The sequence below is a fragment of the Eubalaena glacialis genome, chromosome 9 (genome assembly GCF_028564815.1).
Source record: "Eubalaena glacialis isolate mEubGla1 chromosome 9, mEubGla1.1.hap2.+ XY, whole genome shotgun sequence".
In the NCBI taxonomy this organism is placed as follows: Eukaryota; Metazoa; Chordata; class Mammalia; order Artiodactyla; family Balaenidae; genus Eubalaena; species Eubalaena glacialis.
This window is the reverse complement of record NC_083724.1, coordinates 6,826,467-6,850,858: the sequence shown is the minus strand read 5'-3', so window position 1 is coordinate 6,850,858 and position 24,392 is coordinate 6,826,467. Positions and strand designations below refer to the sequence as shown.

The 24,392-nt window shown below is 48.7% G+C and overlaps 1 protein-coding gene across 1 annotated transcript in view; it reads left to right on the top strand.

Annotated features, from left to right (window-relative positions):
* The window catches only part of HMCN2 (hemicentin 2), a 150,819-nt gene that overhangs the window by 6,171 nt on the left and 120,256 nt on the right, over positions 1-24,392 (top strand). Inside the window, exons 2-7 of the mRNA XM_061200924.1 lie at positions 13,617-13,687; positions 14,934-15,092; positions 15,920-16,042; positions 22,115-22,286; positions 22,948-23,054; positions 23,952-24,072. Of these exons, the coding sequence (XP_061056907.1) occupies positions 13,617-13,687; positions 14,934-15,092; positions 15,920-16,042; positions 22,115-22,286; positions 22,948-23,054; positions 23,952-24,072 (753 nt within the window). The remainder of the gene's footprint in view (positions 1-13,616; positions 13,688-14,933; positions 15,093-15,919; positions 16,043-22,114; positions 22,287-22,947; positions 23,055-23,951; positions 24,073-24,392) is intronic.

Genomic DNA, 24,392 nt, shown 5'->3' with positions numbered 1-24,392 from the left:
TTTTCCAACTTCAGTCATTGGGAGCTCTTTCATTTGGCCTCTGTGTGCCTTTGACATACCCCTATTGTTGTGAATTTTTTTAAAGCACTTTCTTACTTTCTGGCAGTACAGGATATTTCAGACTCATCTTATGTATTTCCTTCCCCAGTCCTAGAGTTAGTAATTTCTCCAAGGAGCCCTGGTTCCATTGATTAAAAAATGGTATTAGACACCAGCATCTGAGTGCTAGGTGTGCTTGTTGCTACTGGGGTGTCACCGCTTCTGCATCTTTAGCTGACAGAGCAAGGAGATACATGTTTTATATGTAACCTTTGTGTATACCCGTATCTATAAATATTTCTCTGTTTAACTGTCTGTATCTGTATTAAGCTGAACATGAGTTAATTCTGATGTCTCCAGCTCTCATTGATTACCACGTGGATCCTTCTAGCCTCCTATACTTGCTTATCTATAACCTCCCACTCTGACAGTGACTAACCTGGCCCTCACCATTCACCACTCACTCGTCATTTACTTAATTTTCAGTTCCAGTCTACATTTATAGTGCTTTTAGCATTGCTAAATTGCACCCCGTGGAAAACAACTTTGTTAACTAGAGTACAGTTCTTTTGCCTTTAGTCTTATAGACGCAACTCATTTCCAGAGTTACTTAGCCCTGCAGCTTCTTCATGTTCTTTTTATTCATCTTCTTCATTTTCAAAATATTCTTGAGCATGTTTTCTTTTCAGATGAAAAGTAGAAAACGTAGTCAACGTCCAAAAAAAAAAATTCCTACTGTGAATTTGCTCAGAATTGTGTTAAATCTTGATTTGGGGAAGAATTATCATTTTAAAAAATTTAATTGTTTTCCTCTAGGAGACCTCTTCCTTTTTTTTTTTTTTTACATATTTATTTCTTTTTGTAAAAAACGTATAGGTTTTTTTTTTTCCGTATAGGTTCCACCCATTTCTTTTTAAGATCATTTCTAAATGTTTTGGGTTTTGTATGACTATTTTGACCAGGAATTTTTTTCATTACATTTTTTGCAAATGAGTATTGCTAGTATGTTGGAAAGCAACTTATTTTCATATATTTATTTTGTTTCCAACTTTCTTACTGAAGACTTTGTAAAAAAACTAGTTCTAATTTTTTGGGGGGTAATGTCTTGAGTTTTCTAGGTTGACAATCACAGCCTGTCCAAATTGTAATATTGTCTCCTCTTTTCCAATCAAATTTTTTGCTTGTTTGGAATGTTTGGTGGTATTTAGCACAGTGTTAAGTCATGGTGGTAGCTGAAGTCGGTCTCGTCTTGCTTCTGATTGTATATCATTGTATGATATTGGTTCTTGGTTTGAGGTTTTCTTCATCGGGTGAAGGAAGATACTTTCATTCTTAATTTTCTAAAGGTAGAAAAAAACACCCCCAAAACAAAAATCCCAAATGAGGCTGGTGCTGAATTTTAGCCAGTGACTTTCTGGCTTTGTTGAGATATTTGTAAGATCTTTCTCCTGTTGACCTCTGGATGTGATTCCTTCATTTTAAACCATTTCCACATTCCTTGCATAAGCCCTGCTCAGTCATTGTGGATTATTCTTTAATATAGAGCTGGATTCTGTTTGCCAGTGTCTTCTTTAGGAGTTTTCCATTTATTTCAATATGTATGATCAGTAAATGATATTCTTTCTTTGTGCTCTTTGTCAAATTTGGCATCAGGGCTTAGCTCTTTCAGTGAATAACTGAAATTATTAAGTTTCCTCAAAAAATTACAAATTTAATACATGCTTGTTAAATGTTCTAATAACACGACTCTCAAGAGATGCAAACACTTTTAATCATTTTGTGTGCTTCCAGACCGTGTGTGCATGTCATTCACTTGTATACGTATATACACTTAGTTTTTTTATTATATAAAAAACGGGATTATACTATGCGTACTGTTTTGCAACTTGCTTTTTCTTCCCCACATGCTATATCATGAATCTCTTTTTATGTTAGGAAATATCGAAACACCGCATTGTTTTAATGACTACAGAAGGTGTTACAGGAGGGATCTTAATTTATCTTACCTCGATTTATCCAACCATTCCCGCATTATGAAAAATAGTTTGCTTTCAATTTCCTTACAATATACACACACATTTGCAAAAACATATCTATAGGAACGGGACTTCCCTGGTGTTCCCAGTGGGTAAGACTCTGTGCTCCCAATGCAGGGGGCCCGGGTTCGATCCCTGGTCCGGGAATTAGATCCTGCATGCATGCCGCAACTAAGAGTTTGCATGCCACAACTAAAGATCCCTCATGCCGCAACCAAGACCCGGTGCAGCCAAAATGAATAAATATTAAAAAACCACAACATATCTATAGGATAGATTCTCAGAACTGCAATTGGTTCGTTGTTAAAGCATATGAACATTTTAAAAATTTTAACTGGTATCAGCAAACCGTCCTCCAAAAATGCTCTACCATCTAACCCTCTTACCAAGAGAGTGTGAGACCTTCCCAAACACTTGCTGGCATATGGGGACGTCACTCTTCCCTTTTTTGCTAATTTGATAAGTGAGAAATGGTGACCTGTTTTAATTTGCATATGTCTGATAGAGAGTGAGTTTGAACATCTTCTCTGGGTCGCCAGGTGTGCTGTCAACTTTCCCCAGGGAAGAGGTGGTTTTAGGGACTTCCCTAGTGGCGCAGTGGTTAAGAATCTGCCTGCCAATGCAGGGGACATGGGTTCAAGCCCTGGTCCGGGAAGATCCTACATGCCGCGGAGCAACTAAGCCCATGCGCCACAACTGCTGAGCCTGTGCTCTAGAGCCTGAGAGCCACAACTATCGAGCCTGTGCTCTGCAACAAGAGAAGCCACCGAAGTGAGCAGCCCGCGCACCGCAACGAAGAGTAGCCCCCGCTCGCTGCAGCTAGAGATAAAGCCCGCGCAGCAACAAAGACCCAAAGCAGCCCAAAATAAAAATAAATAAATAAATTTTAAAAAATAATAAAGTATGTTCTGTTATAAAAAAAATGTTTATAAAAAAAAAGAAGAAAAGAAAAGAAACGGAAGGACTGAGTTCCGGAGAGGGGACACAATGTGCCCACAATGGTGGCAGATGGTGAGACCCTGCTTGGGGCCCCTGCAGCGGGAGAAGGGGGTATGTGCACGCCCAGAGTGGCCCCAGGGTTCAAGCCCTGCTTTCAAGGAGGTGGGAAAGGCAGGCTCGGGGAAGAGTCCTGGACGTGAGGTCTTTCTGAGACTGGCTCTGTAGCGCCTGGCTGTGACCGTGACCTCTGGGACACACAGACTGGGGGAGGGACTGTAGGATCACCCACGTGAAGAGCTGGGTGGTTCTTCTCGTGCGTGATCCTCATGTGTCCTAGAGGCTCCACACCCTCGTCTTATGGAGTGGAAAGTATTTCCCTATGGAGAGATGGTTCTGGGCCAAGCTTCTGGGGCTCATATGCTCAAGGGCAGCACAAGGGGAGACAAGGTCATGGGTGTAATCATCCCTGCACCTGGCAAGCCCTGCTCAGAGGTAACCCACACCACATCTGCCCAGCTGTTTGGCAGGTGCCCACCTTCAGTCACGAACCTCCCGCCCCCTCCAGGAACAGGAACGAGGGGCTGGGGAACAAGTGCCATATGTCTGCAGCTTCATGCATGGTTGAGAGCTTGGATCTGGGGTCAGACGGACCCAGGTTTGAATCCTATCTCTGATGCTTCCTCATTGTAAGACCTTTGGCAGTTTGCTCTACCTCGCTAGCCCTCAAATTCTCACCTATAGAATGGAGATAGTAAATAGGAGACTTCATAGGTTTCTGTAACGTTTTTCTGAGTGAATGTATGTCAAGTGCATAGAACAGAATCTGGTGCTTAATAAATATTAAAACAATGGTAGCTGTCATCATCATCATCATCACCCTCATTTTTGGAGGCAGTATAGCCAGTGGCAAATAGAACAGGCTTCGGAGCCAAATATGTGGATTTGGACATTATTCTAGATTGAACAGTGTCGTCACAGAATTCCTGTCTTTCCTAGAACCTCAGAATGTGACCTTTTTTGGAAATAGGGTAAATGAAGATGTAATTAGTTAAGATGAAGTCATACTGAAGTAGAGTGAGCCCTTAATCCAATGTGACTGGTGTCCTTATAAGGAGAGAAGAGACACAGGGAGAAGGATTGGAGTGATGGTGTGTTTACAAGTCAAGGAATACCAAGGATTGCTAGTATCACGAGAAGTGAAGAGGAAGAAGGCATGGAGCAGATTCTCCCCAAGAGCCTTCAGAGAAAGCGTGGGCTGCTGACACCTTGATTTTGGACTTCTAGCCTCCAAGACTGTGAGAGAATGTATTTCCATTGTTTAAAGCCACAGGGTTTGTGATATTTTATTACGGTGACCACAGGAAACTAGTACAGTTATTGATTATCACTTGCTAGCTGTATATGACCTTCAGCAAGGTCTTGGCATCCTCAATTCTAACAGGGAGCTGTTAATAGGACTGAGCTAAACTCTGTAAAATAATAAGTACTCGATGCATTGAAGCTGCTGTTAGCATCATCACCCACTTCTACCTCCACCACCATCATCATCATCACATCATCATCACCATCAACATCAGCATCATCATCACCATCATCATCACCATCATCATCATCATCACCATCATCATCACCATCATCATCATCATCACATCATCATCACCATCAACATCAGCATCATCATCACCATCATCATCACCATCATCATCATCATCACATCATCATCACCATCATCATCACCATCATCATCACCATCATCATCATCATCACATCATCATCACCATCATCATCACCATCAGCATCATCATCACCATCATCATCACATCATCATCCACATCAACATCATGCTAAGAAGGGCTTTTTATCCAGATCCAGTCCTTCCTGGACCGGGTGAAGGAGGGAGATGGAGAGGGGCTCAAGCAACCCCTCTCAGTGGGCAAACTCACATGGGGACATGCCAGGTGTCCTGCCCTGTCCTGGTACCTCACTCTGTCCTGCTGGAAGACAGGTCTTGAAATGGTTACCCTGCTGAAAACACCCTGTCCTGGGGAGCTTTGGCATGATGAGTGATGACGGTGCGGTAGGTCCCAGGAATGACAAATGAAGCCGTGGACCAGCATTAATTAACGACAAGAAGGCATCTGTCTCTGTCGCATTGCCTGGAGCTGTAGGTGGATGGGTGGGCAGGTGGACAGTCGGGCAGCAAGGAAGACAGGTGGAGGGAAGACCTCTGTGCCTCCAGCCCCGTCTGGGCATCTTGAAAGCTGGTCCAGCCCTGGAATGATGGGACTGGTCAGTAGCAACCAGCGCCCAGAGCTGGTTTGGGGATTATCTGTTCAGTAAAAGGAAGAAATCAGACTAGTTTTTGCACATCAGTGCGTCTGTGTATGTAAGTGTGCTCTCCCCTGAGAGCCTTCTTTGTTCAGAGCTTGGGGCAGAGCTTTTAAAATGCCCTGCCCTCTAACTCAAGAGGAATCACAAACACTTTTGTCCATCTGGCCAGCTCTCCCTTAATATGGCCAACCCCTCTGCATGCCCCAAATAACCACATTTGGTTTCCTGCCTCATTTTGGATCTGTTTCTCTGAGTGATGGGCAGCAGCGTGCTGTGGTGGGAGGGCCTGGGGATCAGGCAGGCTTGGCATTCAGAAATATTTGCTGGGTGTTGATTGTATGCCTGGCATTGTGCTAGGTACAGGGTATAAAGATAAAGGGTCCTGGACTTACCTGGTGGCGCAGTGGTTAAGAATACTCCTGCCAATGCAGGGGACACGGGTTCGAGCCCCAGTCTGGGAAGATCCCACATGCTGCGGAGCAGCTAAGCCTGTGTGCCACAACTAGTGAAGTCCACGCACCTAGAGCCCATGCTCCGCAACAAGAGAAGCCACCACAGTGAGAAGCCCGTGCGCCACAATGAAGAGCAGTCCCGCTCACCACAACTAGAGAAAGCCCGCGCGCAGCAACAAAAGACCCCATGCAGCCAAAAATAAATAAATAAAAATTAAAAAAAAAAAAGATAAAGGGTCCTGACTTGGAGCTGCTCAAACAGTATACTCAAACAGTATTTGTTATGAGTTAATAAATGTTATTCATTTACTCATGTGAACAGTATTTATTAAGCACTTACCATGTGCCAGACGCTGAGGTTGGCAGGAGGTCTATGATGATGAACAAGAGAAGGGGGTCACTGTTGGTGTGATGTAGCCAATCAACCCTGGTGCCAAATCTTCCCACCTGACCTTGAAGGACTCTCTTCCCCTCTCTGGCCTCAGTTTCCCCATCTTTTTAAAGGTGGGGGTCTTCGGATCTCTTCATTCTCAACATTGTTATGTTTGGCACATAAGTTTGTAGTCAAATCATTTTTTTCCCAAGCGCATTCCTTTTTTTTTTTACTTTTTATTTTATATTGGAGTACAGTTGATTAACAATGTTGTGTTAGTTTCAGGTGTACAACAAAGTGATTCAGTTATACATATACATGTATCTATTCTTTTTCAAATTGCTTTCCCAATTAGGTTGTTACAGAATACTGAGCAGAGTTTACTGTGCTATAAAGTAGGTCCTTGTTGGTTATCCATTTAAAATATAACAGTGTGTACATATCAATCCCAATCTCCCTAACTATCCCTCCTTCCACCCTTCCCCCCTGGAAACCATAAGTTTGCTAAGTCTGTGAGTCTGTTTCTGTTTTGTAAATAAGCTCATTTGTATCATTTTTTTTTTTAGATTCCGTATATAAGCGAGATCATACGATATTTCTCTTTCTCTGTCTGACTTACTTCACTTAGTATGACAATGTCTAGGTCCATCCTGGTCAATTAATCTACGACAAAGGAGGCAAGACTATACGACGGAGGAAAGACAGCCTCTTCAATAAACGGTGCTGGGAAAACTGGACAGCTACATGTAAAAAAAAGGAAGTTAGAACATTCTTTAACACCATACACAAAAATAAACTCAAAATGGATTAAATACCTAAATGTGAGACTGGACACTATAAAACTCTTAGAGGAAAACATAGGCAGAATACTCTCTGACATAATAAATCACAGCAATATCTTTTTTGATCCGTCTCCCAGAGTAATGGAAATAAAAACAAAAATGAACAAATGGGACTTAATTAAACTCAAAAGCTTTTGCACAGCAAAGGGAACCATAAACAAAACAAAAAGACAACCCACAGAACGGGAGAAAACATTTACAAATGATGTGACTGACAAGGGATTAGTCTCCAAAATTTATAAACAGCTCATGCAGCTTAATATCAAAACAAACAACCCAATCACAAAATGGGCAGAAGACCTAAATAGACATTTCTCCAAAGAAGACATACAGGTGGCTAAGAGGCACATGAAAAGATGCCCATTCCTTTTTTAAAAATTTATTTTATTGAAGTATGGTTGATTTATGATGTTGTGTTAATTTCTTTGATACAGCAAAGTGATTCGTGTGTGTGTGTGTGTGTGTGTGTGTGTAGGACCTTGTTTTTTACCCATTCTGTATATAATAGTTTGCACCTGCTAATCCCAAACTCCCAGTCCTTCCCTCCCCCCTGCCCCCTGCAACCACAAGTCTGTTCTCTATGTCTGTGCGTCTGTTTCCATTTCATGGATAAGTTCATTTGTGTTGTATTTTAGATTTCACATATAAGTATATCATATGTTATTTGTCTTTTTCTTACTTCACTTAGTATGATAATCTCTAGGTCCATCCATGTTGCTGCAAATGGCATTATTTCATTCTTTTTTATGGCTGAGTAGTATTCCATTGTATATATGTACCACATCTTCTTTATCCATTCCTCTGTCGATGGACATTTAGGTTGTTTCCATGTCTTGGCTATTGTGAATAGTGCTGCTATGAACATAGGGGTCTAAGCCCATTCTTGAAGGAGACAGGATGGTGGAGGCTATGATAGGCAGGAAAATGCGCCCCCACCCCTGCAGATGTCCATAGAACCTGTAAATCTCATACTTGACATGGCAAAAAGGACTTCGCAGAAGTGATTAAGTTAGGAATCTTGAGATGGAGAGATGATCCTGGATTGTCTAGTTGGGCCCATTGTGATCACAAGTGTCCTTTTAAGAGGGAGGCAGGAGGATCAGAGTCAGAGAAGGAGATGTGATGACAGAGGCGGAGGGAGAGGGAGATATTTAAAGATGCTACATTACTGGCTTTGAAGATGGAGGAAAAGGACCATGATCAAGGAATGAAGGAAGCTTCCAAAAGCTGGAAAAGACAAAGAAATGGATTCTCCCCTAGAGCCTCTGGAAGGAACACAGCCCTGCCGACACCTTGATTTTAGGGCTTCTGACCTCCAGAAATGAATGTGTGTTGTTTTAAGACACTGAGTCTGTAGTAATCTGTCACAGCAGTAATAGGAAACTAAGACAGAGTCCTTAAAGTCCTTTCCAGGGATCTCCAACCCAGGGGCTCCTCCAGGGCTTCTGGAATTTCCTGCCTCCTGTGTTTGCATACAATCCCTAGTCTTCAGCATGTGCTGGCCGAGTGCTTGGGATACCAGGAGGTTGCATGAGGCGGTCACTGTTGAGGAGCATTGATGAGAGGTGTGCGGGAGTTGGAATTGGGCAATTTCCCAGAAGAATCTTCCTCCCTCTCAAAGCATAGAATATCTCAGAACGGCCTTGGCAATGGAAGGTCAGACCTTAGATGCTACGTCTGGCATTCTCCCCACCTTCCACCACAGGGCTGCTCATTTTGGGTTTCTCAACCCAATAAAGTCATTTTTTTTTAAAGCTAAAAGAAAAGAAAAGGCGGCGCAAAAAGCCCAGAGGGAGCTGACATAGGTGACCAACATTTTAACACCATACACAAAAATTTTAACACCATACACATAACATTTTAACTTGTGAAGCCCGCTCTTCACAACTAGAGAAAGCCCGTAGAACCACGAAGAGAATCAAATCCCTTTGGCTATTATTGTTCTTCCATGAAAGAAAGAGCGATTGTCAACTCCCCAAGCAGGAAGCAAGCAGGAAGCAGATGGACCGAAGAATAAAGGGTGGTCCTTCCAATTGGAGCACATTTAACTTATGATAACCCACTTTACCAACTTAATTTTTCTCATGTTGCTGTGAATGGGAGAGAATGTGGTCAGCCTAGCGCTGGTCCAGCCTTGGGAACTGTTGGGTAGTCTGACACCTGTGATAGATTGTGATGGGAGAGGGAAGGGCCACCCAGATTCAGAACTGGGTACCGCAGAGGCTTCTCTCAGTTTCCAGGCAAGGAGAAGTTGCTGTCGATTTTTGAGCAGGGGTGATGTGAGCAAAACTGGCCCCAAGGGCGGCTTCTCTGGCACCGACAGGTAGATGAATCAGAGGCAGGAACGTCTGGGGATGAGGAGGGCAGTTATGAGGTTACTGAATTTGCATCCAAAGTCTTTACAAATGCCCTTACCTTTGGCCCAGCAATTCTGCTTATGGGCGTGTATCCCAAGGAAACAATGGAACTAGTGCTTGAATGTAGTGGATATAAAGATGTTCTTAATAACATTGTTCATTATAAAAATTGGAAACAAAACAATATGGGCAAGACCATTATTGGACATTTATACAAAGGAAATACTTTGTAGCCATTAAAAATGGTTTTGAACTGAGTATTTGACCTTCTGGAAGGATGCTTACAATATGTTGTTCAGTGAAAAGAGTCAAATTAAAAATAGTATGTTATTTATACTTAAATAGAAATTCTGCTTCAAATAGTGTGCACTTATATAAGATTTACAAATATGCATGAAAGTTTTGAAGGTTATATATAAAAATAAGAGTATCTCTGGTTGGTAGAATTCCCTTCTTTTTCTGCATGTCAGGAATTTGTATGTACAGTTCACAGTTGTCAAGAGCTCAGATTCTGGGACTTCCCTGGTGGCGCAGTGGTTAAGAATCCGCCTGCCAGTGCAGGGGACACAGGTTCGAGCCCTGGTCCGGGAAGATCCCACATGCCGCGGAACAACTAAGCCCGTGCACCACAACTACTGAGCCCGCGTGCCACAATTACTGAAGCCTGCGCGCCTAGAGCCCGTGCTCCACAACAAGAGAAGCCACAACAATGAGAAGCCCGCTCTTCGCAACTAGAGAAAGCCCGCGTGCAGCAACAAAGACTCAATGCAGCCAAAATTAATTAATTAATTAATTAATTTAAAAAAGAAAAAAAAGAGCTCAGATTCTGGAGTTGTACAGACCTGAGCTAATACTCTAGCTCTGCTGCTTACTGACTGTGTGTCTTTGGGCAAGTTACTTAGCCTCTCTGGGCTTTCATTTCTCCCCTGTAATATGTGGGTAAGAGTTGGACTTACCAGGTGGGAGGGAGGATTCAGTGAGCTAATAACACAGGAAGCATCTCAGCACATAGGCTGGTACATAGTAAGTGCTTAGGAAATGTCAGAATCATTAATGTCATATATTTTTTAATGAATGTATATTATTATGTAATAAAGAAATAACCAATATTGAGTAAAATTATTACTCTCCTCAGTCAAACTAGAATTTGAGGACCTCATTGGAGCAAGACTGTCTTTGTCTGTCTGCCTCGTGTGAGATTGCCCAGCAATTGTGTGTTCAACTGGCCAGAATGGCCATCACTAAAGTCTACAAATAACAAATGCTGGAGGGGGGGTGGAGAAAAGGGAACCCTCCTACACTGTTAGTGGGAATGTAAATTGGTGCAGCCACTATGGAAAACAGTATGGAGGTTCCTCAAAAAACTAAAAATAGAGTTGCCATATGATCTAGCAATCCCACTCCTGGGCATATATCCAGACAAAACTGTAATTCAAAAAGATACATGCACCCCTATGTTCATAGCAGCACTATTCATAATAGCCAAGATATGGAAACAACCTAAATGTCCATCAACAGATGAATGGATAAAGAAGATGTGATATATATATATATATATACACACAATGGAATACTACTCAACCATAAGTAGCCTTTTTTTTTTTTTTACAATTATTTTAGTTTTTTAAAAAAGACAAGTGTCTAACATGCAGTTTACATATATGACAATTCTGCATTAACACTGAAAGTAGATTACACAAGTTTTAAAAACACATTGGTTATTTTCAAACAGCAAAATGACAATGATCTACAACTACAGTTTAAGGCATATCAGCATATTTTAAAATTAAGAAATAGACCATAAAACAGAATGAAATAATACCATTTGTAGCAACATGGATGGACCTAGAGATTATCATACTAAGTAAGTCAGAAAGAGAAAGACAAATACCTTGTAATGTCACTTATATGTGGAATCTACAATATGACACAAATGAACATATCTACGAAACAGAAACAGACTCACAGACAGAGAACAGACTTGTAGTTGCCAAAGGTGAGGGGGGATGGGAGAGAGAAGGATTGGGAGTTTGGGATTAGCAGATGCAAACTAGTATATACAGGATGGATAAACAACAAGGACCTACTGTATAGCCCAGGGAACTATATTCAATATCCTGTGATAAACCATAATGGAAAAGAATATATATATGTATAACTGAATCACTTTGCTGTATAGCAGAAATTAACACAACATTGTAAATCAACTATACTTCAATAAAATTTAAAAAAAGAAAAGAAAAAAAAAAGAATTGTATGTTCAGATCAGCAGGGCCAGCTCCTGTTTGCTGAGCCTTTGCTCTAACCCAAGCGAGGTGTTTCCCTCCCTGCGTTTACCGGATTCTCACAATGATGGTTCTCAGCTAGGAGAAATGCATCATTTTACAGATGGGGAAACTGAGGCTTGGGACGGTGAAGTAAGCTCTGAGAAGCCGCAAGACTGGTGAAGGGTGGAACCAGGATTCCAGTCAGCTCTGCCTGAGGTCAAAGGTGAGGGTTCGGCTGAATTAGTCACTGCAGAGTTCAGGAGGAAGGCAGTGGAGAAGGCTTGGTAAAGGCCAGAGCAGGTGTGGAAGGGGCCGTTGGGTGTGGGAATAAATACAGAGCAGAGAGGCAGGGCCCTCCAGGCGGTGATTCTGAAAGTATACAGCGGAAGAGCTGGTGTCCAGACCCTTCCTTGGTAATGGTGGATGAATGCCGGATAGTTCCATGTGCTTCCTTTTCTAAGAAGGACTAAGGTCTGTTGACGAGTTGCCAAGTATGGGAATTTTTTTAGGGTGACTGGAATTTAGAATTTTTGAACTAAAAATTGTCACCAAGGACTCAAATGAAATATTTCCTGAAGAAATCTGATGTCCACATCATCTTGCAAAACCCGCACTGTGCACACGTCCGCATGGCGAGTTGGAATTCTGGCCGTATGAATCCCTATATATGAATCCCTATATCCCCCTCACCCAGGATCACCAAATATTCAGAAAAATCTGCCATTCTTGTTTCATCTATATCTCCTCCCACCCTCCACTCCCCCACTCAACAATGATCATTTTTTATGTTTCTTTTTTTGTGAGGTAAAATTAACATACATTGAAATGGGCAAATCTTCGCTTTACACTTTTGACAAACGGATACACCTGTGGAACCCACATTCCCATCACAATATAGAGCGTTTCTGCCTTCCCAGACAGTTCCTTGGATCTCCCTATCCCACAGACAACCTCCGTTCTGACTCTTTTCACCTTTGATTAATTCTGCCAGTTCCAGAGCTTTCTGTAAATGGAACCATATAGTAGGCACTCTTCTGTGTCTGGCTTCTTTCGTGCAGGATTATGTCTGCGAGATTCATCCATCTGGTTGCCTGTATTGGTAGCTTGTTCCGTTTTCTGGCTGAGTGGTATTTGATTATACGAATGTACCTCAGTTTGTTTATTCATTCACCAGTTGATGGACATCTGGCTTGTTTCCAGTTCTGGGCTATTATGAAAACAGCTGCTATGAACATTTGAGTACAAGTCTTGGTGTGGACGTATGTTTTCATTTGTCTTGGGTAAATACCTAGGAGTGGAAAGACTGGATCCTATGGTAGGTGCACGTTTAACTTTGTAGAAACTTCCATTTGTTTTCCAAAGCGGTTGAACCGTTTTTGCATTCCCACCGGCAGTGCGTGAAAGTTTCAGTTGCTCCATATCCTCGCCAACATTTGGGATCAGCCCTTGTAATTAATCCTGCTCTTTTCAAGTGAGCTAATATGTGGATGGAGTTTCTGGAAGGTTTAGCTTCTGTTGGTCAGTCTGGTGTCGGCCAGTTGCTCTGTGGTCCAAAACTTTATTTGCTCAATTCTTTGTTTCTTTGTCTTCCCAGAATTCCCTTCCCGCTGATGCAGGGGGTGGGTGGGCTGGTAGAGGGGAGGTTTCCAGGGGAGTCATAGTCACAAAAGATCGGGAACTGTGGGTCTGGGGGCGGGACTGGAGGTTTGCCCCCTGCTCCATCTCTGTGCTCCCCTGGAACTCTGGGTCCAGTTTGGAGCAGGCAGGGGGCCAAGTGGCCTGACCTCCCTTCCAGATCTGACCCTGGCAACCCTGGAAGCTGCTCCCCTACCACTTCCCCATTTGTGGAGGTCTCTGAGGTCCAGGCCTCAGCTCCTCTCCCCTGTGATGGGTGGCACATCACGCAGTTGCTGCCCCAGCCCACGGGGGCTATGCGTCTGGGGGTCCAAGCCCACCTGGTCCTCTCTCTCTTCCCTGCAGATATTGGCCCGGTGACCCTCACGGCCGACCCAGCGGTGTTTCAGAGGGAGCTGAGAGAACTCTACGTGCAGGTAGGCTGCCCCGCCCCTGGCTGCTGGCCCTCTGTGTCCTTCTGCCCAGTCCATGCCAGAGGCCAAGGTCTTTGCCCCACCTGGGGGCCAACGTGGTGCTTCCTGCAACCGCTATGACCTGCCTCCCAGCTCTGCCTGGGGCTGCCCCCCAGCTTGGGGGTCCTGCAGATTTTGTATTTTGGGGGTTTCCTTCCTTTATTCAGTGAACCAAGTACCTACAGGACTCCCTGTGCCTGGCATGTAGAAGGTGGTTATTACTTACTGCTTGGATGCAGGCTTGGAAAGAGGGGGTATGTGGTAGCTGAGGGAGGATTCAAGAGGGGTCAGTTCAGACCCCCAAAACCTGGCCCGAGACTGGGTCAGACGTCCCATGGCCTCCTCGGCTTTTGGGCCACACTGAACACCCTGGTTCAGCATATGTCTCCCCGACCCAGCTTCCTGAAGGCAGGGACCCCACGGATCGGTCTAGCTCACCGCCAAGTCCCCCAGGGCCCAGAACAGGGCCCGGCACACAGAAGGGATGAGTGAACCAAAGAGAGAAGCGTTTACTGAAGTTACCACGTGCACACCCTGCTTCCGGTGCTGGGTGTGCGAACCTGGGGGGGCAGAGAGCTCCTGGCTGGTGGGTGGGGAGGGGAGGGCTGTGTGTTTATTTGGAATCGGTTCCAGGGCGGGTTACAGAGAGGATCTGAGGAGGCGGCTTTGAATGTTTTCCTCTGCCCACCCCTCACCTCTCCTTCTCCTGGCGACCCCTCTACCCCTCTATGCTCCAAGCCTTGGCTAACACGTGGCTTCTTTGGCGTATCTGTTAGATGTCCCGGTGGCTCCCGTCCCTCCTATCCCACTAGTAGCACTCCTCACAATGGTAACTAAATGCTTGTGTTGTGCTTATTAGTGTAAAGTTTGCCTCCCATCCAGACTCTGTGGGAGGGACCATGTCGCTCGGGCATGGGTGAGTGAATGAGTGAATGAATGAGTGAATGAGTGAATGAAGGAATGAAGGAATGAGTGAGTGAATGAGTGAATGAATGAGTGAATGAGTGAATGAAGGAATGAAGGAATGAGTGAATGGATGAGAGATGAAGCGGATTGGATGCTACACTGTGTCTCAGGGAAGGGAGTGGCTGGGGCCCTGGCCTGACCCTGGACGGGCGGGACAGAGGCCACTGGAGGGGACCCCCACCTCCCTGGGTGGTCCCCACGGCGAGGAGGTGGGCAGCAGCCGCTGACCTGCCCTGTCCTGCAGGGAGGCGGGGACTGCCCAGAGATGAGCATGGGGGCCATCAAGGCTGCCGTGGAGGTCGCCAACCCCGGCTCCTTCATCTACGTTTTCTCGGACGCCCGCGCCAAGGACTACCACAAGAAAGACGAGGTGCTGCAGCTGCTGCAGCTTAAACAGTCACAGGTGAGCCTCCACGAGGGGGTGCTGGGGAAGCTGGGGTCTCCGAGGGCCGCCCCAAACCCCCCCTCCTCCCCCGCCCCGCCCGAGAGCTGAGCTGGTGCTTCTCTGGGTCCGGCCTCCGCCAGCAGTGCCGAGCAGCCCACTGACCGAGCTGGGCTGTGAAGTCCAAGTGTGTTCTCATGCTCCCGCCCCGTCCGCCAGGCCGCATGCCTCCCTGGCGAGACCCATGTTTGATAAAGACCACACCACCCTGCTCCCTTCACACCCCGCCAGAGTCTGGGCAATCCATCTTCCTCCTGGCATCGCCTCTGCTCTCCGCCATTCTTCTCCCGTTGTCTAAGGGTCTGGAAGATGTGCTGGGGCTTTTGCTTCTTGCTTTCACAGGGAGGGGTTGGGAAGGAGATGCGTGCAGGGAAGGGAGGAGGGCCCGCCCGCTGGAATCCTTGGGAAAGACCTCACGGGCTGGGACGCCTCTCTGCTCTCCCCTCTAGAAGGAACTCGGGTTCTCCAAGGTTCTTCTAGCTCTGCGGCCTCCAGGGGCCACTTGGAGCAGAGTCGATTTCCATTCCCTTCCTCGTAGATTTGATAACGGCTCCCATTTATCGAGCACCTACTGTATTCCTGACCCTGTGATGAACACGTGACCTGCATCAATCCTGACCCCCACGGGGTGGGAACTCTTATCATTCCCATTTTACAGATGCATCGCCTGAGCCCAGAGAGAGGAAGGGGCTTTCTCCAGGTCACTCCTCCCTGGTTCTGGCCCTGCTACTCACACCTGTAGAAGGTGGCAGAGGAGCCATGAGCCAGGCTGCCTGCCTCTCTTCTAGGTGGTCTTCGTGCTGACGGGGGACTGTGGTGACCGTACTCATCCTGGCTACCTGGCCTACGAGGAGATTGCTGCTGCCAGCTCCGGGCAGGTGTTCCACTTGGACAGGGAGCGGGTGACCGAGGTGAGCCGGCCCTGACATCTGCATCTCTGGGCGGCTCGGCCCATGGGTTGCTTGCCATCAGGGACGAGCAGTGCTGAGCGCTCACGCCACAGCAGGAAGCGCAGGAAGCCCGGCGCTCAGGGATTTTTGGCATCATCTGGCCCAACCCTCTCACTCACCCCAAAAGCAGGTGCTGCGGGTTTCTCAGTTTTGCCGGTAAAAAGATTGGGGCTTGAAGGAGCACCCTGGGTTTTAGCCCGGGTCCCCCAGGAGGTCCAGGCTGGTAGGATAGATCTAACAAAGGTTGGCAGAGCGGGGGTGTAGGGGGAGCTTCTCCCCAGGGTCGAGGAGCCCAGGAGTGGATGGAGGAGCATGGGGGGGGGGGCATCAGATTCGGGCTGTGTTGCTGAGACAGGAAGTCGAGCTTGGGGACTTGGCAGGGAGAGGCTTGCTTGGCCCTGAAGCCTGATGTGCAGGGCTGCTGATGCCCCAGCGCTGACCAGGTGTCTGTGTCCTCATCTCGGTCTTGGACCAGGTGCCTGCCCTTCCTCCCCTCCAGGCTCCATCAGTGGCTCAGGTCTCTCCCCGCTTTCCCTTTGCCCAGCACGTCCATTCCTCCCCAGGAGCCAGAGGGATCCTTCCAGTGGCATGTTGGTAAATGTTTCACAACCATCTCTCTCTGGAAGGAACAAGAATGCCCGCTTCCATGGTGTAAATACTCCTACTTTGGCTGGTTTCAAGCTGCCGTCATGAAGTCACAGAGCATGGGAAGTGATGCTCATAATCGGCTTTCTTGAGCCTGTATGAGCCGGCTCCTGCATCCCACTGGATCCTCTAAAACAAATCTGACCAACAGGTCCCACCCCATTGTCCTCTGGAACAGGTCCAGACCCTTATCTGAGCTCCGCCTCTCTGAGCCTATCGCCTGTGTTCTTCCCCTTGCCTGCTGCTGCCGCCCTGCTAGCCTCTCTGCTCTTTCTTCAATGCCCCGTGTCTTTCCTCCCCCAGGGCCTTTGCTCGTGTGGCTTGTTTTTCCAGCTCCTCCTCCCCTGGCTCCTCATCTTCCCAGTCTTAGCTGAAATGCACCTTCCTCGATTTCCCATCAAGATTAAGTCTCCTTTCATACCCTCTCCCAGCTCTCTGTACTGCTTTATATAATCGTAATTTTGCAGCTGTGCGATTATTTAATGCCATTAGGCTGTGAGCTCCCTGAGGGCAGGGCCCTTAAGTTCCTGTTTGCTACTGTATCTCCAGCACCTGGTACAGCCACCAGCATGGAGTAGGTGTTTGGTAAGTAGCTGGTGAATGGATGACATGGAGTCCCTTGTGCGTGAGGAAGAGGAAGATGAGAGGAACAGCATCTCTGAGGCCACCGCGGCCTCGAGCCAGCCCTGCTCTTGCCTCCGGGAGAGGGTATGGTATGTTGTATATTTATGATCTCCAGGGCCATGTTTAGGTTAGCACCTTCGCTCCCTGTTGAAAGATGGCGTTTATGGTTCTCTGCTACACATTAGGATTTATTTCTTTTGGCATGTCAGCTTGCTCTGGCACTAAGCCGCCCAAGCAAGGGTGGGAGGCATTTCAGAGTGGAACGATGGCTTGGTCCTTGTTTTGGGGGTGTCCTATCTGGGCAGTTGCTCGGGAACTGGGTTCCTGCTGGGGCAAATCAGATGTCAGGCATCTGGGTGGGTCGGTGGAGGACCGCTTGCTCAGGTGTGGGGCTGGACTCTCCTAGCCTCTCCCTCGAGCCATGGAACCTGGGGCGAGCCCCTGGCTCCTGGCCATGGTGCCAGCCTTTTGCTGTGGCAGCCTGGCTGGGCAGGACACGTCTGACGTGGTAGGACATCCGATGGCCAAGATTGGCTGCCCCTGGCTAAGGACCTGGATCCCTCTCCCCCCTGAATAGAGCTCTGTCATTCGTTAGCTTCATGCCTTGTACCTGGCCCCTTCCAGATGTCCCCAGACATTTGGCAAGCCTGGGAAAGTAGCCGGGGCAGCCAGGGCTGTGGTCATCCCCCCAGGAGAGGGAACAGTGCCTTTGCCCAAGCCAAGGGGGCTCCGGCTAGAAGAAGCTGCAAAAGTCCCTCAAACCCTGCCTGTGTAGTCAGTTCTTTGACCATTTCAAAGTATGTCCAGTATGGCAGGAACGACACATTTTGCGTTCTCTCTTCCCTTCATTTATCGAGCACCTACTCTGCGCTGGTGCAGCTTTAGGTGCTGGGCGCCGAGAGATAATCCATCAAGCTTAGGTCTCTGTGCTTTCGGGCGTTTAGCTTTTTCCACCTTTGAGATTCCAGAGTAACTAAAGGAAGGCGAAGATCCTCTCCCCCTGGGAGGGGTAATCTGTAGCTTTTGCCATCCTTCAACGGACATGGGAGGCAGGCAGTGTGACCCCTTGGGCCTGTCCCAGAGGTGTGCATTTTTTTTTTGGCCATGCTGCGCAGCATGTGGGGTCTTAGTTCCCCGACCTCGGATTGAAACTGTGCCCCCTGCATTGGAAGCACGGAGTCTTAACCCTTGGACCACCAGGAAAGTCCCCAGAGGTGTGCATTTTTAATTAGGACTTAGCTAGGTCCAAGAGCCTCCTTGCCCTAGCATATCTTTCCCACAGGCTTCCCCCCAGCTCAGACCCAGCTCAGCGTCCTGTCCCCAGCTCCAACAGAATGGTCAGAATTTCTGGGAAAACCCATCATCCTGAAGCCCTCTGGGCTCCTGGGAAGTCCCATTCTGGGGGCTCAGGCCCTTTCCCTGTCCAGCATCAGCAGGTACAAATATGACAAATTGCTCAGAATCTGGGCGTTAACCAGGGGAAAGGTGAACTGCCCTCTAAGACAGTAAAGGGGAGGGGGAGGGGAGGTCAGATTAACTGGTGGTTTGGATTAACAGATCAGGAGACACAAGCCCTGGAGATGACCTCATCCTGGACCCTCCCCAGGGGAGGTGGGGTGGTGGGGGGTTAAGGTCACATGCTGTCTTCAGACCCCAGCTCTGCCACCTGTCTGCTGTGTGACCTTGAGCACAGCACTTAACCTCTCTGGGCCTCTGTTTCCTCAGGTGCGCAGTTGGGTTATGAGGGCTACTGCCTGGAGAGATGGTGACAAGGGTAGGAGGAAGACCTCTGCATGAGGCCAGGCACCAGGGAGCACTGGGTGAGGGTTAGTGGTGGCCATACCTCCAGCTCCTGTGCTTCTGTGTGGAGCACAGAATACACACACCCCAGCTCTAGCGAAGCCCCCTCAAGGGTAAGAGCTTTCTCTGGAAAAGGTTCTCAGGAAGATAGAGCCTGGGCCCAGTGCCCCGTGGTGCCCAGTTGTCAAAGGCCCTCAGTTTTCTGATCTGTGGTTCTTGAGGCCCATTTGGCGCCCCCGTCCCCAGCTTCCCCTCTCGGCTTCCTCACCCTGACTGTCAGATGCTTTGGGAGGAGCCTCGGGGGATGATTTATCCGCTGTGAACGGCTGAGCGGCAACCATCTGGCCGGGGTAGCAGCGCCAGATTCTCTCATTCCTTCCCCATCAGCAACAGAGATGAGCCCCAGTGCATTGCTGGCTCCCAGGCACCCCCTGTCCTGCTAGCATCTGGAAGCCATTACCTTCGCAAATAAATATTAAGCTTGCTCGATGAAGGCTCTCTGCTCAGAAGTTTCCCTCGATTCCTCTCTGAGTCCCCGGGCCATCGCCAGGTCCAGAAGGCTTTGCCCCCAGGCCTGGGCCTGCAGCCGTCTGGCCTTGCTGTGGGCAAGAGGGTCAGCACCCCCAGCTCCCGAGTGGTGATATGCTTACAGGGCAGCCCTCATGGGCGGCCCGCCTCCTGATGGGGTCGCTGGCCTCCTGTCCCATCTCAGCCCTCTCCATGCAGTAGCTTGAGCTCTTGGGCATCTTATCTCCATCAAGAAATCCTAGAAAGAGCTTGTAATGACAGTTGCAACACAGTAGCGGGTGTGACTCGTCTGGGTAATTGTCAACTGGTGCTGCCACCACCTCCTGGCAGCTTTGCTCATTTCTGATTTCCTCCTGACCCCTGACAAGGCCTGGCCCCGGGGGAGGAAGACAGTGGTCACAGAGCTGTTGCTTTGCTGTCGGGGAGCTGCCTCACTTACTTCGCCAGCTTCTGTCTGCCTTTCTAGCTGGGAGCCTTGGCTGCTGCTTCTGGTCTACCTCCGCGTGGACAAAGAGCCTTGTCCTCATTTCTTAACCAAAATAGGTGGGATCTTTTCAAGAGAAACATCACTTAGAAAGTTAGGCAAAAACAGAAGAATGAAGTAGCTCCAAATATAAAAACAGAGGAGTTTTCAGAACACAGAATTCTTGTCCAGTGATAACTGAAATCTAGCTGTTAAGTCTAGGCGCATATGTTCCAGCTCAGTCTGACCAAAACATATTCATTTTCCAAATCTCGAGCAATTCTTCCAATTCCCTTCTGTTCCCTTTCCCTTCCATGGAAGATCACATGGTAGGCAGAGCTGGAGGACTGTCATTTAGAGCGAGGATGGCCAATATGTAGCACGCCAGACACCACGTTCTAATTCCAGATCCATGGCAGACATTGCTAATCAATCACAGACCTTTTTCTAATTGAGGCTGAATGTGGCTTCACATTTCTCCAAACAGTATTCCAGGAAGTCACTTCCTGTTGATTAGAACTGGTAAGCGACAGGATACCCCTATGGTTGCTCAGGTATATTCTAAAGTCATGCTTGTAAAGGCATACTTGTTCCTTTTAATTGATTTTTGCTTAAAAATTTTCTATGAGAAGTGTCAAAGATATAGAAAAGTAAAAACAGGGACTTCCCTGGTGGCGCAGTGGTTAAGAATCTGCCTGCCGATGCAGGGGACACGGCTTCGAGCCCTGGTCCGGGAAGATCCCACAAGCCGCAGAGCAACTAAGCCCATGTGCCACAACTACTGAGCCTGCGCTCTAGAGCCCGTGAGCCACAACTACTGAGCCCAAGTGCCACAACTACTGAAGCCCACTCGCCTAGAGTCCGTGCTCCGCAGCAAGAGAAGCCACCGCAATGAGAAGCCCTTACACTGCAACGAAGAGTAGCCCCTGCTCGCCGCAACTAGAGACAAAGCCCGCGCGCAGCAACGAAGACCCAATGCAGCCAAAAATAAATTAAAAAAAAAAAAAAAGATAGACTCCAGCGTAACCCACAATATCACCTGATAAAATGACTAGTACTTTTTGCTAGTATCAGCTGATGCCAAACCCATATTCAACTTTCCCTATTTGTCCTCAAAATGTCAAATCAGGATTTAATCAAGGGATGTGCATTTCGCTGGGTTCTTATGTCTGTTAAGTTTCCTTAAATCTGGAGTAGTCCACCCTTTTTTCATGCCGCTAACTTGTTGGAGAGGCATTGATTATACAACGTCCCGTGTTGCAGATTCATCTGATTGTTTCCTTATTCAGGAAAACAAGTGGTATGGTATTTTGGAGAGAGAGTTACCTGTTACCTGATTTTCAATGGGACCTGTCTGAAAGAGTAAGATTTTAGAATGAATAAGCAGTTGTAGAAACAAAGGATATAAGATTTCTCAGTGTTGTGATAAGGGTCAGGAGGAGACTGTCTTTGCTGTCTGCTTAGAGACATGGTCCTGCTTAGAGAGCATGGTGTCCAGGTGAGGGTGTGGTCTGAGGCCCCTTGGGCAGGGGATGGTGAACCACATTGCTCTGGGAGAGATTCCGGATCTCCAGAGTTCATCAGTGTGTAGGAGGCATCAGGAGGGCTTCCTGGAGGAAGTGATGGGTGTCACAGAAGTTGGCCATGTGAAGAAGGAGGGAAGTCTTCCCAGCAGAGGGCACCCTTTGCTCCTTCTGTCCCAGCTGAGTCCTCTGGATGCCTTCATTCAAGTGTCACAGTTCTGAGCCCACAGGCCAAGAGGGTAGTGACGTGTGAATCGGGCCTAGTATAGGGCAGTGGGGAGTGGGGTGGCCTCAGGTGACCTGGAAAGCCTGTATGCTGCCTAAAACCCACTGGGGGACCGGATTTTGCACACAGCTGGCAGCGTGTTAGGGACCCACCTCCTGTGGGCCAGACACAAGCAAGACATCACGGGCACCTGCTAGTGTCAGCTTCTCACACCTGCCTTCCAGGTGCTGAAGTGGGTGGAGTCAGCAATCCAGGCCTCCAAGGTGCACCTGCTGTCCACAGACCACGAGGAAGGCGGCGAGCACACGTGGAAGATCCCCTTTGACCCCAGCCTGAAGGAGGTCACCATCTCCCTGAGTGGCCCGGGACCCGAGATCGAAGTCCAAGACCCGCTGGGTACGTGCGCCCCAGGGCTGGACTCCATCTTGGCCCTGAGACTGAGCTGGGAGTCCAGAATGGGACAAAGAGAGAGGCCCTGGGGTGATGGGGGGTTTGGACACAAGGCTCCAGGAGCAAGGAGGGTAGGGGGGATGCCAAGTGAAGGGCAGAGAGGGTGCCCATAGTAGGTGAGGAAGCAGGAAGGCCATTAGCAGCCCAGCTAGGGGAATTAAAATAATGACAGTCCCTGGGCTTCAAGGATCACATGGCATCTTCCCCATGTTCTCTCAGTGGAACTCTTCCGTGGCCTGGAGAGTCAGTGGGGGCAAGAATTAGTGGCACATCGTAGAGATGGGAAGCTGGGGCTCTGGGAGGTGGAGTGACTTGTCGGGTTGCCCAGGGTCAGTGTGATTTGGACCCGGTCTCCTGGCCCCATGGTGCTCTGAGGATGTCCTGAGTATTCAGGTCCAGAGGCCAGGGGTACAGCCGGCACCTGGGGAGGGATGAGGATGGAGATCAGGATAAGGTAGAGGCCCGGGTACCACCAAAGGCCTCTTGTCAGTTCCTCTAGGAAGCCCGAGGCTGGTGTTTGGAGCACTGTGGGTTCCAGGGGACGGGGTGGGCCGCTGTCACCCCCAGGAAATGGTTGGGGACTGAGCGGTCCTTGGGGCTTCCACAGGGAGGATCCTGCAGAGGGACGAGGGCCTCAACGTGCTCCTCAACATCCCTGACTCGGCCAAGGTTGTGGCCTTTAAGCCTGAGCATCCTGGGCTGTGGTCCATCAAGGTAGGGGGCCTTGGGTTCCCGGGGCTGGGGAGACCAGCTTCACCGGCCTGAGATACCACCTCCCTCTTGCCTGGCTCCAGGGAGCCTGGGGCCCTGCGAAGCTGAGAGCTGGAGCGTGGATAGTGATGTGGGCATATCAATAGAAGTAAAGGGTCAAGAACAGAGGAGGAGTATTCTGCCTTGCATCAGTGAGAGGAAGTGGAGTGGTTTGGGGTTAGTTAGGGAACTTCTGAGAAGGGCTTATAGAAACCACTTGAGTGTCCAGAGGTGGGTGACTGAGCTGGCCTGTGGTTCAGAACCCTGTCCTGTGAAGAGTGCACAGAAGCAGCAAGGGTGACCTTGGGCTCAGAGGGACAGGACCGGCAGGGGAGCAGGGTCTGCTCTGATCTGCAGGGTGCTGGGGGCAGGCTGGGCTCCTGACAAAGTATCCTGGGATGGGGCAGGCTGCTGCTTCAGGAGGATATGCCTCTTGCTGATCAGGCAAACATGTATGGAGCCCCTACTGGGCGCCAGGCACAGTGCTGTGTGCTGCAGGCACCGCTATCCTTCAAACTCTGAGCATCTTTGAGCCAAGAGCTCTCATGCCAGTGGGGAAGGCAAGGCAGGGGTTAGACGTGCAGGGGGACAGACCAGACCCGCGGGTGTTGGGGGCGGTGGTAGTGGGAAAGGCAGGGCAGCTTGAGTGCCGCTCAGGACAGTGCTCTAGCTGGGTTTCTTCCACTTCATTTGGGGAGCATCGTGCTGGGCCCCCAGGGAGCAGGTAAGTTGCCCACCTGTATGCAACGGCGGGAGAATTCCAGCTGCCGACTCCAGGCCGGGTCAGGTCGCCCGCCTCCTGCCTGGAGCTGGGGTGCTGGGTTCGGATGCCCCGGTGACGTGGGCCTGGGCCTGTGCTAGGTCTATAGCAGCGGCCGCCATTCGGTCAGGATCACGGGCATCAGCAACATCGACTTCCGAGCTGGCTTCTCCACTCAGCCCTCCCTGGACCTCAGCCACACCATCGAGTGGCCCCTGCAAGGTACGGTGTTCCTGGCCCCAGGGCGATTCAGGGCCGCCTTCCGCGGAGGTGGGGCTCGCCTTTGGGAAGTGGGGGGAGCTCTGGGGGGAGCCGTGAGTGTGTGACTATGGAACGGGCCTGCAGAGGCTGGGTCCAGCCTCTCTGTCACATCACAGTGAACTGCGCCCAGGGCCAGCACTCCCTCTGTCGGCTCCAGCCCAGGTGACCGTGGGACCATTTACCTTTAGAACTTCCTCCCTGCCCCCCAAGGCCTCCAGGACCTCACGCAGTCCCTCTTGCTACTCCTTCCCCTTGCTCTTTGTCGACATTTGTCTGTCCAG